The following is an 18,232-nucleotide window of genomic DNA, read 5'->3' on the forward strand; positions in this document are numbered from 1 at the left end:
TTTTGTGTCCACCATACACGACAGTAGTGTTGTCCGTGAACGCATGAATATTCTGGATGGCTTCCTCCCCTGTGGAGTGAAGACAAGCCCAGCGAACTGCTGCAAGTTCCAGAAGAGTGAAGTTTCACTTGGCTCCTGTGACGACCCAATCACTGGTGCAAGGAATCAGAATCAGAATCAAAATTTTATTCAGTAAGGCCAAAGCCCCATTTGAAGGGGTTGTGAACTATAATAAATACACTGGCGATTTGGGACGTTACGCTGCGCTTTGACACACAACAGACAGAGCTGGAGAAATCTAGTGAAGAATAAGACCGGAAAGTGACTGAATGCAGTAATTTCTGGAACTGTCTGATAGTTTGTGTCGTTTTCGTAAAGGTCCGCTTCCCAGGATCAAGGACAGCAAATAGTATACACTACAACAACAACAACAACAAAAAACAAAACAAAAAAACACCTCAACCAGCAAAACAGTCCCTGCCCTTCCTATCCAGCCCAGTTACATATCACCAGTGAACAGGCCTCTTACGGTGGATAAATAACAAGCCATGACAAGCAATGTGTGTGATCCAACTGGTTACGTCCGTGCATATCAGCATAGCACCCTGGCTGACACGGAAGGACTGTTGCAGACTTCGTGCCCCATAATACATGTTCAAGGGCCATACCGGACCACGAGCAGTTCACTTCCGGGGCGTTTTGGTGAATATAAAAACGAAAGCGAAGAGGGAGCTGCGCGCGCCAGCCGAGTGGCAGACGACAGAGAGAGCAGAATGACGATGTGGCTGAAGTGTTGTCTGTTGGGTCTGGTGGCTGTGACCTTTCAACTGACTATAGCGGAGACGTGGAGCGGGTCAGTTTTGTTGAGAAGGAAGTACAGCTGTTTATTTGTTGGGAGGTGTTTTGTTTGTTTCGTTCTGTCAGAAACGTTTATTTATTCGATTTTTTTTAAATTGCTTATCAATGTAAGAGATATGTTCTCTTTTTTTTTTCATTGTCATTATCATCATTACTGTTGTTATAAGATAAGATAAGAATAACTTTATTATCTCCAACTGGAGAAATTTGGTCAGGTGCATTATCACAACATAGACAAGTAAACAACATGGGGACCATAACTGTAAAAGCCAACAACAGCCCCTACAAATATTACGAAGATACAAATGTAAAAAATATCACATACATCCACACACTGCAGGTAATAACTAGTATTCTTAATGTAAAAACAGAAAGAATTAAGAAACATTATTTGAATATAATTGTAAACATAGCCTACTATACTGCACATTGATTATAATAGACAGATAAGATAAGAACAAAGATGAATTGCGGAAAACCACACCCGCATCCCCCCCCCCTCCCCCAACTTCACAAACGCGGATAACTTGATTAAACAAGAGTAATAAACATATGTTCTCAAATAAAAGCATTTCACGTATTCGCTTTTAAAAACATTGCAATTAATTATTACATCGTAATTATTAAACAGAAATATATTTAGAATATGGACGTTAGCATTAGACATATTCCATTGTACATCATTATTGCATGATCATTGTTGTTGTTAATTCATTCATTTCACCTTTTCCGTTTATTCAAATGTTAACTTAATCTGTTTGTGCGTTTCGCGGGGTGAGTGGGGTGTGCGGATCTTGGGTTGGGGAGCTGAAATCGTCGTTGTTGTTGTTGTTTAATTTTCTTTTTGAATAATCAGCTTTTGAAATGTTTCCGTTTGCTTCATGCCCGTTTCCACTTCCTATACTTTGTGCTTTGATTATCGATTAAAAACAACAACCGTCTTTGTGTGTGTGTGTGTGTGTGTGTGTGTGTGTGTGTGTGTGTGTGTGTTAGATTTTCTTTTCCTTTTCCTTTTTAATGTATTATTAATAATTATTTGTCTTTAGATTGAGATTGCTTCTTATCAGTGATGTTTGATAAAAATGTATTAGCATCACACACACACACACACACACACACACACACAGATCGATTGATCGATCTAGAAAGAGAGGCAGCATTATAAGCCTTATGCAAACAATGGAGTTTGGGGCAAAGGGAATGGGGGGGAATAGATGGACGTAATGGCAATATTGAAAGCACCACAAACAAATCAAAACGAAAAAAAACAAACAACCCCCCCCCCCCCCCCAAAAAAAAAAAAAGAAAAAAAGAAAAAAAGCACGTTTTCTTCTTGTTATTGCATAAAAAGATAAATTCCGACAATGTCTGATAATTATGTAACTCGTTATTCGTTTTGAGAAGTACGAATTATCAACGTTAATTATCACAAATGTGTGGGTGTATGTGTGAATGTGTGTCTTCATGTTTTATATTTATTTGCTTATTTATCATCATTGTTGTCTTATTTATTTAATTATTTATTTATTATTATTATTATTATTATTTTATCATTATTTTCATTACTACTATCTTTTTTTTTCTTTTTTTTATCATAATTATTATTTATTTATTTATTTATGTATGCTTATATATATTTTTTTTTTCTCAAGGCCTGACTAAGCGCGTTGAGTTACGCTGCTGGTCAGGCATCTGCTTGGCAGATGTGGTGTAGCGTATATGGATTTGTCCGAACGCAGTGACGCCTCCTTGAGCTACTGATACTGATACTGATATCACAAAGTCCTTCAGAAATGTTTCTCTCAGGTCTGTACATTTCACACTCGAACAGTTCGTGTTTTTCAGTTTGAATTAAAATTCACAGCATAGATATACACATCCTATAATCTGTTGATTCATTGTAGCGATGTAGATGTTTTCAGAAGTAAACAACATTTGATAGATGCCAAATCTGAAAGAAACATCAACGTGACCAGTAGTTAATCACGGCAATCATGTTTGGAAATCCTGCAAATTCAGGATAATTCCCCATCACATCCTCTATGTCTGTAACTTAACCACATCTGTGTGTCAGTCAGGAGGTACGTAAAGCAGGCTGACACTTGAAGAAAAAGAGGGTGGAGTGGTGGTGGGGGATGCATCATTTTCACCAAACAAAACAATTTATAATCAAATCATTTTGCATTTGACTCCTCTTCAAAGCGCATGTTCTAGTGTAAATAAACGTCTCCTCGCCTATCACTCATATATAAACATACACACGCACAGTGAAATCTTATGTCTGTTGGCGAAAAAATGGGTCAAACTGACCTGTAGGTGGTAACTGGTCCTGTGTCTGTAATGTCTGTAATAAGATGATAAGACTTGTTCTCATGTATTCACACAGTCATACTAACTAAAGGCACGATACACACACTACGTCACCACACAGTGGAACTAATCCAGTCTATATCATTATCTAGGCTGCACATTCTTTGGCGCCTCTCCCTCCCTCTCTCTCTCTCTGTCTCTCTCTCTCTCTGTCTCTGGTGTTGTGCGAAATTTGTCTCTGTTTTTCTACAAAGCATTTAGATACAGGGAAATTCTCACTTCTTAATGTACCTGATTAACCTGATATATCCATAGCTGCATTGTTTTGATCTGTATGTCTTAAATGATATGATTATTGTCTGTTCACTTTCCCCTTCATGAGGGGCCTAGGCCTAAAATGAATAAACCATCTGAATCTGAATCTGAATCTCTGGGCAGCTAAGGCTGCACTTGGTTCTGTTGCTGCCGCTGGTGGTGGTTCTGCTGCTGGTCCTCGGTCCAGCCCGTCAAAAAGAAACATTTTCTGTTCATCGTCTTTATAGCTGATTAGTACTGTCTTGTCTTGTCCATTTGCCTGTCAGTCATGTGTGTGGCCTATGTGCGTGTGCCCTGTATAATTTCACTGCCCTTACTAGATGCACTCGCATTTCATCCACACAATCATATCTATATGTATTATGAAATGAAATTATTTGATTCAAAGAAGTTGTAGCAATAGTAATAACTTCTAGCTTCTTATGGTATCATATATCATATCACATGCATTTCACTCAAGCGAATTCTTTCGTCCTTATCATTTACAGAATTGACCTTCTAAATACTTTGACAACAACAAAAGATAACACAAGTTTGAAAACAAAGTATGATTGTATGATAACAACATTCTACCTGCACTAAAATACTGTATTACAATATATCCCGACATTATCATATCCTCACCTGCACACTCGGGTGCAGAGCTATTTACCTGCGGCTTACTCAACGAACGCCGCTCCCGAACACAAAAAGTCAGTTGTGCGACTTGTGTACGTCATTTATTTGACGTCATGGTTCACTGTCGTCGTTCATGTTGTTTGTTTGATGTTTTATTATGCATGTCGAAACAAAACGGGCTGAAACACTTGACTGACGAGGGCTTCTTCTCAGAAGACTTGTTCTGTCCTGCTCTCCCTAGAGTTTCTTATCACTGAGTATTTGTTCTTCTGCTTGCGTATACACACAAATCAAATCAAATCAATCAAAATCAAAAACACTTTATTAAACCACATGGAAATTAAGTTGTGCAATCACAGGCTCATTGTAAACACTGGCATAAAATCATGCGCAACATAAGAAGAGAATAAAACTAGTCAAATAAGAAGTCCCAGTAGCTGACGATATACTAACCCCCCCCCCCCCCCCACACACACACACACACACACACATACTCATGTTAAGACAATAGGGTATTGCACAACAATATTAACAAATGAAAACATCCAACAAAAAAAAGGGTATAGATTACTAAAAATGACATGCGCGCACGCACGCACACACACACACACACAAATGGCGTTCAGGCACTACAAGGTTTGCACATCTTGAGACCTGGAAGATCTGGAAAAAACGACTGAGTGAGTATCAGTTTCAGTTTCAGCAATTTCAGGATTGTGTCAAAGCGAGCTGACCAATCCTTAAGACTGTCCGACAGTGTAAGATGTCCTTTCAGCAATACCTGATTCCAGAGCGGACCCTCTCTTTTGTTGTTATTGTTCTGTGTGTGTGTGTGTGTGTGTGCGTGTGTGTGTGTGTGTGTGTTCGTGTGTGTGTGTGTTCGTGTGTGTGTGTGTGTGTGTTCGTGTGTGTGTGTGTGTGTGTGTTCGTGTGTGTGTGTGTGTGCGTGTGTGTGTGTGTGCGAGTGTGTGTGTGTGAATGTGTGTTTGTGTCTGTGCGTGTGCGAGTGTGTGTGTGTGTGTGTGTGTGTGTGTGTGTGTGTGTGTGTGTGTGTGTGTGTGTGTGTCTGTGCGAGTGTGTGTGAGTGTGTGTGTGTGTGTGTGCTGTGACCGGGAATCGAACCCGGGACCTTCAGATTGAAAGTCCATCGCTGTAACCACTCAGCTGTTGCGCCCGTCATGAAATGTCTTGAGACATGTAAGTCATGAAAAAGGACAGCAGGGGGCGTGGTTGTAGTTTTACTGCACCCAAACTATAGAATTCCCTGCTGTCCAGTATGCGCAACCCTCTGCCTCTGGGTCAATTGTTACAGACTTAGTGTATGTTGGTGGGTGTGTGGTGTTTGTGTATTGTGTGAGTGGAATGTATAGTCATTTGGATGAGACGTTAAACTGAGGTCCCGTGTGCAGCATGCACTTAGCGCATGTAAAAGAACCCACGGCAACAAAAAGGTTGTCCCTGGCGAAATTCTGTAGAAAAATCCACTTCGATAAGAAAACAAATTTAAAAAAACAACCCTTGCATGCAGAAAAAATACAAAAAAGATGAGTGGTACTCTCAGTGTAGCGACAAGCTCACCCTGGGGAGAGCAGCCCGAAGTTCGCACAGAGAAATCTGTTGTGACAAAAAAAGAACAATACAATACAATACAATACAATACAATACAATACAGGGCATTGAGTTGGACTACGTGCTTTACAAACATGATTCATCATCATCATCATCATCATTCTTCATGATGATGACATTACACGGTATAAGACAAACAAGTCAGTGACTGGAGTCGAATTATTTTAATTGTATTTATGACAAAGTTGACGATGCTGTTGTCATTACTGCATTCAACAATAACGCCATTGTTGTCGTCTGGCCACATAAGTCAAGGCTGCCTCTTCCCCTTTTCTTCTGCACATCAAACACGTAAGCGGACTCAAGGGTAGGTCAGGATTTTACGCAGCAACAAACCCCACTAGCTCTCTGGCAAACAACACATAATAGACAGCGTTTGCATCCTTTGACCAATTCAAGGATTTCACTGAACAAAGATATCTGTATCCTGATCGATGAGCGTTTGCTGGATCGGACACTTTGACCCCCCCCCCCTCCCGACCCCCCGCCCTCCCCACCCGACCCCCCTCTTCCCCCCAGTCCCTCACCTCAACCCCCGCCCAGACCCTCCAACAGCTGCTAGGATTGTGAAACTTTACGGATGATGGATGGAAGGTGGGTGGTGGGGGAGAGGGGTGGGAGTGGGGGTTGTGCAGCTTTTTCTCTCTGTTCCCACCTCCATTGCGTGTTGCACGTCACGTGACCATCAGCGCGATACATCCGGATATCGTTGTTATTTGATGGCTGAAAAAGATATCGCTTGTGAAAAACACAGAGGTGTTAGGCAATTACGCTTTTGCTTCTCTCTCTCTGTGTCTCTCCTCTGTCTTTCTCTCTCTGTCTCTCTCTCTCTCAACTAAATATACATGTGTGTGTGTGTGTGTGTGTGTGTGTGTGTGTTGTGTGTGTGTGTCTGTGTGTGTGTGTGTGTTCTTTATATTCTTTTTTCTATGTATTTTATTAATACCATGCTTATGCCTCTCTGAGTTCTGTGTGTGTTCCTTTGAAGCCCCGCTGCCCATGAATACATATGATCAAAGTATTGAAAATTGGATTCTGGAGGCATTCACGCATTGAACTACGCGTTCATACACACACATGTATACATACACGTGCATGCACACATACGTAATTTATACTCATTCACATGCATATATACTTTACAAATGCACGAATAATTAAGAATCGGTGTTTATATCACAAAATGTATTCAATAGAATATCAAATCCCTCTCTCTCTCTCTCTCTCTCTCTCTCTCTCTCTCTCTCTCTCTGTGCGCGTGTGTGTGTCGATTTTATACTTTTTTTTAATGCGAGCAAAAATTATATATAGTTGTTAATTGAGAAACTACCATGAAACAAACAAACAAACCAAAAATAAAAGTGAAAAAGACAAAACTAAAATGGTTTGAAATTTGAAACTGTTATAACATTTAAGTCATAAATAAAATTCTTAAGAAAATTGGCATTACAACCAGCGACAAGTGTAGTTTCTGTAAAAATGAGATAGATTCGGTAGAACATTATAGTTCTCTCAGTTGCTTTGGAACAAATTGGAGAAAGTTTTGGAGGAATGATGTGATAATTGCTCAAACATTGTTAATACTCTTTGGAAATGATGATATTACAACAACAACAACAACAACAACAACAACAACAACAGCAACAACAGCAGCCCAAATGAAACATTCAACTATATCATTCTTTGTGCAAAATATTTTGTCTACAAATTCAGAATAAGTCAAATTAAACCATGTGAACACTTTCTGAATGATTTAAGAAATAATTATAAAGTAGAAAGATATATGCATCCCGTGGAAATGTTAAACACGGTCTTCACTACAAAATGGTGTCCATATATAAAACTTCTCGAAAACAATAACCCATAACAAAATATACTGGTAAAAGATCAAAATGCAAACATTAATGAAGGCTCAATAATAATACCATTATACCTGAAGTGCATAAAAAAGGTGAATGTGTTAGTATGCGAGAATGTAAATGTATATTCATGTGCATGAATGTACGTGTATTAATAACTATGTAACTGGTGTATTATATCTTCGAATATGGCTAACTAGACGGAACGTGTTGATACATATATTTCATATGTTCTTAAGAAATCAATATATGGGTTGTGTTCGTTCTCCATTGTGTTGCTTGACGCACAGTAATTCAGCAAAATGTCCTTAAATTTTTCGCTGATCCTAATTATGATGCTTGTTGTTTGTCACATTATGGCATTGCACTGTTTTCAACATCTAATGAAAGTGTGTCCATATCTTGACCAGCAAAAGGTTAATTAAAGAGAAAAAACAACGAAAAGAAGTAATGATTAAAAAAGTCAACAGGATTGAAGATGAGCTGGCTTGGATACTAAATCCTGTGTAAAACTCTTCCTCAGCTCTAACCTGACTGCTGGTTGATGGCTGGTTATGTACTAGAGCACAGGAAGCGTTAGCTCCGGTTTATGTGATTCACTGGCGTTCACACCTTTACGTTCACACCTTGGCGTTAATATCGTATCGATTGGTGCTCACACCTTGTAAGCTGGTTTTGCTACGACTGCACCATGTGCGCAATTACACCTGACAGCGCACAAACACACACACACACTCTCTCTCTCTCTCTCTCTCTCTCTCTCTCTCTCTCCCTCAAAGTGTTTGCTATCTCCTGTTTAGACATAATGAAGCGCAAGAGCAAGTGCGCGGGCTCACCCATCCACACATTCAGCCACTCTCCTCCCCCCCCCCCCCCCTCTCTCTCTCAAATTGTTTGCCGTTTCCTGTTTACATATACAGAAGCGTACTCGCGCGCTCGCACACGTAGGCACACACACAAGCGCGCGCGCTTGCTTTCACACGCGCGAACACATACACACACATTCTCTTTCTCTCTCTCTCTCTCTCTCAAAGTGTTTTTACCCTCTTCCGTTTAGACATACAGAAGCGCGCGCGCGCTCACACACACACACACACACACACACACACACACACACACACACGCCCCAGTGAGAATCGCGATGTGCGTTAAAAGGGTGGTGACAATGAGGAAGTCCCACACCACTGTCCATTCAGCAGCCAATCAAATGCTGAGCCTAGAGTCTCCAGATGTGGGTGGCCGTTACCTGAGGTGGATAGATCTTCGTCGGGTGTTCCTGTGTGCAGGGGTCGTACAACGGTGCAGGGCTGTGTCGCCTGGTACCCGTTCGCCTGCGCTTTTATCGTGCCGCCACCCGCAATGGCCCCTGGAGAGATCGATCTTTGTCCCGTTTCAGCTGCCTTCCAGTCCAGTTTCACCCACCTAGCTGATCTCATTCCCTCCCTCTATCCCTCTCTCCCTCTCTCTCTCATCCCCCCAAAAATAAAGAGTGTGATTTTTGCACCAAGACAAAAGCATCAAAAATATCCACTTGTCCTCACTTTGAATGTCGATGACAACTCCACTGAACAAGTCCACGAGCACCGTGTCTTGGGAGTCATAATAGATGATGAACTGAAATGGCATTCACACATTAACTCTGTCTGCAAAAGGTTGGCACGCTGTCTTTTTTTTTTTTTTTTTTTTTTTTACTTGACCAGCTCAAGCCTTACACAGACCGTGATGCTCGCAAACTGTTCTTCCACGCTCACTGTCTTTCTCACATTAATTACGCATCTGCAGTCTGCAGTCTGGAGCTGTGCTGCAGCTGTTCATCTGAAGAAGCGAAACTCCCTTCACAAGAGAGCAGCCAAAATGATTTTACCAGATCGTTTATTGTCAACTTTTGAAAAACAAATTGTCAACTTTTGAAAAACAAACCAGATAAAACACCTTCCATTGCAAAAAAACAGTATTCAACAAAGCGTTACTTGTGTACAAAGTGCACAATAACTTGGCACCACAATATCTACATTTGCTTACCCGAGCCTCATGCCGATACGGCTCGAACAAGTACACATACAAACGAGCAGTTCTCTACCTACTTTCAAGTCAAATCTCTATAGATATCCTCAATCCTTCCAGTCAACCCTTCCTTGCTTGTTTGCATTTCTTTCACTTTCTTCTCATTTGTGCATGCATGAATATGTTCATTTCATTCCATCATGGTGCTGACAATAGCTGTTGTATAAGTGATATTGGTGATGGCAGCATTAATTATAGTATTAATTACAACTGTCCACGTGGATTTGATGATAACAACAATGTGGCTTTTGTCATCTGGCTTTAGTCCTGATGACATATTTCTCCCCACCCCTCTCTCTCTCTCTCTCTCTTTCTCTCTCTCTCTATCTTATCCATCTGTCAGTCTGTGTGTGTGTGTGTGTGTGTGTGTGTGTGTGTGTGTGTCTGCGCGCGCTTAACACAAAATAATCATATTAATATTTAAGTAATACCCAGTGAGAGAATGATTGATGAATCTGATTTTTTTTATCATGATTTCTTTAAACAGAAAATGTGCAATGAATTTCAACATAATGCATAGCTGTTTTTGCCTCGGTGTTTCGAAAAATGTGCATTGAATTTCGAATAATGGACAGCTGCATGTCACGGTGTTTCAGAAAATGTGCAATTGCTTCAGGATAATACATAGATCTTGTCACGATGTTTCGGTAAATGTGCACTGAATTTAGAAATGCTGTATAACTGTGTGACGCTTTTTTTCAGACACGTGTGCAGTCGCCGGGTGAATAGATACAGATTCGCACGTGTCTGCAGATACCGATTCTTGGGATGGTATGTTGGTGTATTCTCTCTCTCTCTCTCTCTCTCTCTCTCTCTGTGTGTGTGTGTGTGTGTGTGTGTGTGTGTGTGTGTGTGTGTGTGTGATGATATCTTCTTACTTATACAAACTTTCTTTACTTACTCAGTTTTTATTTATTGACAGTTGATTCGAATGTTTGCACTTGTCGAACAGTGAATGGACACAGTAAACACGTGGGCCAGTGCTCTCTGTGTGTGTTCGTTCGCTCTGTTGAACAAATTAAATCAAACTAACGAGTGGGTGTGTGTTTGTGCATGTGAGAGAGAGAGAGAGAGAGAGAGGAGAGAGAGCAGAATGCAGGAGACCGTTTTTCCTTGCTCATGTCAGAGTGGAGGACCACGGAATAGAGCACATATATTTTGTGACTAATTCTCCTGTTGACCGAAAGCCACTAAAAGCAGAATATAATGCATATATTCACTTTAACCATACCATTTTCTCTGCCAGATGGCTGCCTTACAAATTATTGATCACAAATGATTAATAACCTGTTCATAATTAACGAAAATTAACCACCCATATTTATTTTCTTTTTATTGATATTCATAAGAAATGATTGAGGTGTTCACTTTCTGTGAACGTGTTCTAAGATACTTGACAGTTTATATTCCTTGACAGCTTGTGTAAGATCTTAAGAAATGAATGATAATACTCCATGATGATAACCAACCAGTGTATAATCCAGCTGCTTGGCTGTTTCTATCAGAGTATTTATGGTGTTTGTTTGTTTTTTCTTTTGTTTTTTTGTTCTTTGTTGTTGTTTTTTTCCTCTTTATAAATGTCCATTAAGATGCTGTTGTTGTTGTAAAATGTCAACCTACCAAAATGGAATTTATAAAAATAAAAAAATAAAAATAAAAAACACCAACAACAACCCCCCGAAAACCCCCACCAACTAAAAAAACAGGAAAAAAAAAAAGAAAGCCACTGAAAGCAGTACATGAGGGAATCAAGAGACGATAGAAAGATATGTCCGGCTGCATTCCGTGCTTCTTCATTTCTTCCTGTGCTGACTGTGAACATCCCAGTGCAATACACAGTACACAGTACACAGCTGACACTGTGACAGTCACTGCACTAATGGAGTGATGGCCTACAGGTAACGCGTCCGCCCAGGAAGCGAGAGAATTTGAGCGCGCTGGTTCGAATCACGGCGCAGCCGCCGATATTTTCTCCCCCTCCACTAGACCTTGAGTGGTGGTCTAGTCGCTAGTCATTCGGATGAGACGATTAACCGAGGTCCCGTGTGCAGCATGCACTTAGCGCACGTAAAAGAACCCACGGCAACAAAAGGGTTGTTCCTGGCAAAATTCTGTAAAAAAAATCCACTGCGATAGGAAAAACAAATAAAAAACTGCACGCAGGAAAAATACCCGCAAAAAGGGTGGCGCTGTAGTATAGCGACGCGCTCTCCCTGGGGAGAGCAGTCCGAATTTCACACAGAGAAATCTGTTGTGATAAAAAGAAATACAAATTCAATTACAACTGCAGGCAGTGACAACCAGAACAAACACACGTACACTAACACCAACAGACAAGTACGTGCACCACAGACACCAGATTCACAAAATGGTGTGAACCTGTCAAAATCATTCGCTCTGACATGCGCAGGCAGGCACCAACCATCACTTGTCTGTAGGAGCCGGGCCATTCTGTCTGTAGGAGCCGGGCCATTCTGTCTGTATGAACCGGACAATTGCGTCTGTAGGAACCGGGCCATTCTGTCTGTAAGAACCGGACAATTGCGTCTGTAGGAACCGGGCCATTCTGTCTGTATGAACCGGATAATTGCGTCTGTAGGAACCGCGCCATTCTGTCTGTATGAACCAGACAATTGCGTCTGTAGGAACCGGGCCATTCTGTCTGTATGAACCGGACAATTGCGTCTGTATGAACCGGCCCATTCTGTCTGTAGGAACCGGGCCATTCTGTCTGTATGAACCGGACAATTGCGTCTGTATGAACCGGGCCGTTCTGTCTGTAGGAACCAGGCCATTCTGTCTGTAGGAACCGGGCCATTCTGTCTGTAGGAACCGGGCCATTCTGTCTGTAGGAACCAGGCCATTCTGTCTGTAGGAACCAGGCCATTCTATCTGTAGGAACTGGGCCATTCTGTCTGAATGAACTGGGCCATTCTGTCTGTAGGAACCGGGCCATTCTGTCTGTAGGAACCGGGTCATTCTGTCTGAATGAACTGGGCCATTCTGTCTGTAGGAACCAGGCCATTCTGTCTGTAGGAACCGGGCCATTGTGTCTGTAGGAACCGGGCCATTCTGTCTGTATGAACCAGGCCATTCTGTCTGTAGGAGCCGGGCCATTCTGTCTGTATGAACCGGGCCATTCTATCTGTAGGAGCCGGGCCGTTCTGTCTGTAGGAACCAGGCCATTCTGTCTGTAGGAACCGGGCCATTCTGTCTGTAGGAACCGGGCCATTCTGTCTGTAGGAACCGGGCCATTCTGTCTGTAGGAACCAGGCCATTCTGTCTGTATGAACCGGGTCATTCTGTCTGTATGAACCAGGCCATTCTGTCTGTAGGAACCGGGCCGTTCTGTCTGTATGAACCGGGCCATTCTGTCTGTATGAACCGGGTCATTCTGTCTGTAGGAACCAGGCCATTCTGTCTGTATGAACCAGGTCATTCTGTCTGTATGAACCGGGCCATTCTGTCTGTAGGAACCGGGCCGTTCTGTCTGTATGAACCGGGCCATTCTGTCTGTATGAACCGGGTCATTCTGTCTGTATGAACCGGGTCATTCTGTCTGTATGAACCGGGCCATTCTGTCTGTATGAACCGGGTCATTCTGTCTGTATGAACCGGGCCATTCTGTCTGTATGAACCGGGTCATTCTGTCTGTATGAACCGGGCCATTCTGTCTGTATGAACCGGGTCATTCTGTCTGTATGAACCGGGCCATTCTGTCTGTAGGAACCGGGTCATTCTGTCTGTATGAACCGGGCCATTCTGTCTGTAGGAACCGGTGAAAACATGCTCCGTTTCCCGATGACTCCTTGGTGTTTCGTTGTGGGGAGAAAAAGAAAGAATTGTTTTTCAAAGGGGCCGTGCACGGACACTGGCCAGTCATCTTTGCACATAGTTTGACTGACTGTGTGCTGTGTCTGTCTGTCTGTCACCAGTATCTCTGTATGCCCCCTTCTTTGATTCTATATGCCCCCCCCCCCCCCGGACCCCTTCCCCCCCTCTCTCTCTCTCTCCTCTCTGTCTGCCTGCTCGCCTGTCTTTCATTCGAGTGTCTGTCCTATGCGTACAACAAATGAAGATAGCTTCATTGTAACTTGCAGTCTGTAATGGTGACAAGTACGAATGGACACATCCCCAACCCCCCCAGATTCTGTATGTCCTGTCGCTTTCTCACCCAAACAGGTGTGATTCCTATAAGTACGTCCGGCAAGGGTACTGGACGACTGAGCAGTTCTGCTGTCATGGATGGAAACATGGTGGAGATAACAACTGTAACATTCGTGAGTGTGACTGACCATTATTAGTATATGGTATGACAGGACAGGGTGAGATGTGATAGGACAGGGTGGGATATGATAGGACAGGGTGGGATATGATAGGTCAGGACAGGGTGGGATATGATAGGACAGGGTGGGATATGATAGGACAGGACAGGGTGGGATATGATAGGACAGGGTGGGATGTGATAGGACAGGACAGGGTGGGATATGATAGGACAGGACAGGGTGGGATATGATAGGATAGCACAGGGTGGGATATGACAGGACAGGGTGGGATATGATAGGATAGCACAGGGTGGGATATGACAGGACAGGACAGGGTGGGATATGATAGGACAGGACAGGGTGGGATATGATAGGACAGGACAGGGTGGGATATGACAGGACAGGGTGGGATGTGATAGGACAGGGTGGGATATGATAGGACAGGACAGGGTGGGATATGATAGGACAGGGTGGGATATGATAGGATAGGACAGGGTGGGATATGATAGGATAGGACATGGTGGGATATGATAGGACAGGACAGGGTGGGATATGATAGGACAGGACAGGGTGGGATAGGACAGGACAGGGTGGGATATGATATGATAGGACAGGGTGGGATATGATATGATAGGACAGGGTGGGATATGATAGGATAGGACATGGTGGGATATGATAGGATAGCACAGGGTGGGATAGGACAGGACAGGGTGGGATATGATAGGATAGCACAGGGTGGGATATGATAGGACAGGGTGGGATATGATAGGACAGGGTGGGATATGGTAGGATAGCACAGGGTGGGATATGATAGGAAGTACATGGTGGGATATGATAGCACAGGGTGGGATATGATATGATAGCACAGGGTGGGATATGATAGGATAGGACAGGGTGGGATATGATAGGACAGGACAGGGTGGGATATGATAGGACAGGACAGGGTGGGATATGATAGCACAGGGTGGGATATGATAGGATAGCACAGGGTGGGATATGACAGGACAGGGTGGGATATGATAGGATAGCACAGGGTGGGATATGACAGGACAGGGTGGGATATGATATATGTCATGTAATGCCATGATGTGTCACTGTACGTCATGCTGTTTTATGTTACGTCACGTGATGTGATTGTATTGTATTTCTCTTTTTGTCACAACAGATTTCTCTGTGTGAAATTCGGGCAGATCTCCCCAGGGAGTGCGCCTCGCTAAACTACAGCGTCAAATTTATTATTTAATTTTTTTTTTCCTGCGTGCAGTTTTATTTGTTTTTCCTATCGAAGTGGATTTTGTCTACATAATTTTGCCAGGAACAACCCTTTTGTTACCGTGGGTTCTTTTACGTGCGCTAAGTGCATGCTGAACACGGGATCTCGGTTTATCGTCTCATCCGACTGACTAGCGTCCAGACCACCACTCAAGGTCTAGTAGAAGTGGAGAAAATATCGGCGGCTGAGCCGTGATTCGAACCAGCGCGCTCAGATTCTTTTGCTTCCTAAGCGGACGCGTTACCTCCAGGCCATCACTCCACCTTCATTGAGTGACGCACTCCACAGAGCACAACTTGATACAAAACGCCGCAACGTAGCCCGACGCAGAGTCACGTGACAATCATGCTGCCACTGCATCTGCTGCTGAGGATGACGATAATAACGATAATAATGTGATTTCACCTGGACGAATGTGCACGACTGTTTTCTGTCGTGTTTGATCACAAACTGTTTGTTGCCATGGTAACATGACTTTAACCCCACATTTATTATTACACCAAGTATCTCCTGTAGTCAGAGACATGGAAATATTATAGTTGTTTCGTTACTACACGACACTCGCTGAAACGCGTTTTACGTGTTACCACAGGAAATCTCTTCATCATGGTTCTACAATTTTCAGACATGAAACCGATCACAAATCTTAATAGTTACTTAGTTAAGTCACTGCGTTCCGCCAAATCCATATACACTACACCACATCTTCCAAGCAGATGCCAGAACAGCAGCGAAGCCCAACGCGCTTGAAAAAAAAACAACTGGACAAAAAAATGAATGAATAAAGCACGAAGACTGATATCACACTCAGTTGAATAAAGGAATCAGCTTGCTGCGTGAATTCATTCGTCACATGAAGGTTTCCACGTGTTCGGTGTGCTGTGTTTTGAACTTGGACAATGTTGCAACGTGGTCACCACACATGTCTCCGCACGTTTGACTTTTGGTCTGTTATCCGCGTGTTTGCTGTTGTGTCCCTGTGGGTGTGACATGTCCTGTGTTGTTTGGCTCTCCATGGAAAAGGCTGGGGTGCGTGGGGCTTGCTGGATACGGTGTACGGAAGTTTTTGAATGAATGTTGTATATCAGTTACATGTTTGATTTAACGGGTGCATCAGACGTGTTATCAACGTTGTTTAAAACGAGACGAGAATGTAAAGAAATAATAAATAAAAATAATAATGACAGTATTAATATAGCGCTGAATTTTGTGCAGAGACAAATCTAAGTGCGTTCACACCAGTCATTCACACGCATGCACAACTCTAAAAGTGAAGAAACTGAAGTCAAGGAAGAGGCAGGGAAGGGAGGATATCTTCAGAAGAGGTGGGTTTTAAGGCCAGACTTTAAAGAGCTGAGTGCGGAGGCCTGACGAAGCGAAAGAGGAAGCGTAATAGACAAGCAATGAGTTGTGGAGGGACGGAAAACCCAGCAGGTCATTGATGTAGCGTTCTTGTTGTTGCAGTGAAGGAGAAACAGCCCACAGAGGAAGCGAGCACAGGCAGTGACAACACCACCTCCACCAGCCCGCCCCCTGTCTCCACACCATAACTTTCTCCCAGTGCCGCTTCTCGTGCTTGTGTTTGTGTTTCTGTCTAGATGTTAGTACATAACTGTGTCAGTCATGATTTACTTTGTGTTCTAATTTGGTTTCTCTTCTCCCATTTAAGTCTTTTGAAAAAGGTTCTGTTTACATGAACAAAATTAAAGTGACAAAAATAAACCAAGGCGTGTGGCTTGGCATTGTTATGATCCAAGTAAATATTTTCAAAATAAAATATTGTTTTAAACCAGGCTTCTATGCTAAACTGATGCGGGGCAAAAACCACAGAAAATATACTATTTTTCCTCCAATTTATTTCAGTCAAATATCATCATCTTAGATGAACAGACTATAAAGAAATAAACGAACTCCCTCCCTCCAAATTGTGTGTGGACACATCCGGAATTACTATGCAGTTTTTTTTTCTCTTTAACTTAAAAAGAACAACAACAAAAAAACAAAGACATCTATGCAATACACAGCAAACAGTATAAACAAACAGTAACATGAAATGAGCATTAAACAAAAAACAGATAGAAAGATATAATAATGATGATAATAACAGGAAGGTTAGTTTAACTACTTGACCAATCATTCAATGTTGACAGTAGTGATAGTAGTAGTGGTGATGATTTCAATAATTATGACACTTGTAATAGCAGTAAAATAAATGAAAATAATGATATGATGTATTAATAATACTGATGGAATTACTGTGTGTTTTGTTCCCTTCCCTTGCGGTTTATGCTGACGTAGGAACGTGTAAAACTTGCGGTTTATGCTGACGTAGGAACGTGTAAAACTTGCGGTTTATGCTGACGTAGGAACGTGTAAAACTTGCGGTTTATGCTGATGTAGGAACGTGTAAAACTTGCGGTTTATGCTGACGTAGGAACGTGTAAAACTTGCGGGTTATGCTGACGTAGGAACGTGTAAAACTTGCGGTTTATGCTGACGTAGGAACGTGTAAAACTTGCGGGTTATGCTGACGTAGGAACGTGTAAAACTTGCGGGTTATGCTGACGTAGGAACGTGTAAAACTTGCGGGTTATGCTGACGTAGGAACGTGTAAAACGTGCGGGTTATGCTGACGTAGGAACGTGTAAAACATGCGGGTTATGCTGACGTAGGAACGTGTAAAACGTGCAGGTTATGCTGACGTAGGAACGTGTAAAACTTGCGGGTTATGCTGACGTAGGAACGTGTAAAACATGCGGGTTATGCTGACGTAGGAACGTGTAAAACGTGCGGGTTATGCTGACGTAGGAACGTGTAAAACGTGCAGGTTATGCTGACGTAGGAACGTATAAAACGTGCGGGTTATGCTGACGTAGGAACGTGTAAAACGTGCGGGTTATGCTGACGTCGGAACGTGTAAAACGTTTCAAAGAGACGAACTTTGACGCCAGAGTAATGCTTCTGACCCTGACTGTGGCAGAGGATGATTTATTCAAGGGAAGTAACATCAAATAATGTCCCTTTGATGCAGGCTGTGGTTG

At 42.5% G+C, this 18,232-nt stretch overlaps 1 protein-coding gene across 2 annotated transcripts in view; it reads left to right on the forward strand.

The window, feature by feature from the left end:
• Nucleotides 1–613: 613 nt before the first annotated feature.
• LOC143301139 (uncharacterized) overlaps nt 614–18,232 on the forward strand; it is a 19,071-nt gene continuing 1,452 nt past the window's right edge. Inside the window, exons 1-4 of one of the 2 annotated variants that reach the window (XM_076615207.1) lie at nt 703–853; nt 10,356–10,424; nt 13,836–13,933; nt 16,656–18,232. The exon at nt 16,656–18,232 is cut by the window's right edge and continues 1,452 nt beyond it. In XM_076615207.1, the coding sequence (XP_076471322.1) occupies nt 774–853; nt 10,356–10,424; nt 13,836–13,933; nt 16,656–16,741 (333 nt within the window). In that variant the 5' untranslated portion in view covers nt 703–773 and the 3' untranslated portion in view covers nt 16,742–18,232. Of the gene's footprint in view, nt 854–10,355; nt 10,425–13,835; nt 13,934–16,655 lie in introns of both variants that reach the window. The other variant, XM_076615208.1, reaches the window with a different exon arrangement.

The sequence above is a fragment of the Babylonia areolata genome, chromosome 27, assembly GCF_041734735.1.
Source record: "Babylonia areolata isolate BAREFJ2019XMU chromosome 27, ASM4173473v1, whole genome shotgun sequence".
NCBI lineage: Eukaryota > Metazoa > Mollusca > Gastropoda > Neogastropoda > Buccinidae > Babylonia > Babylonia areolata.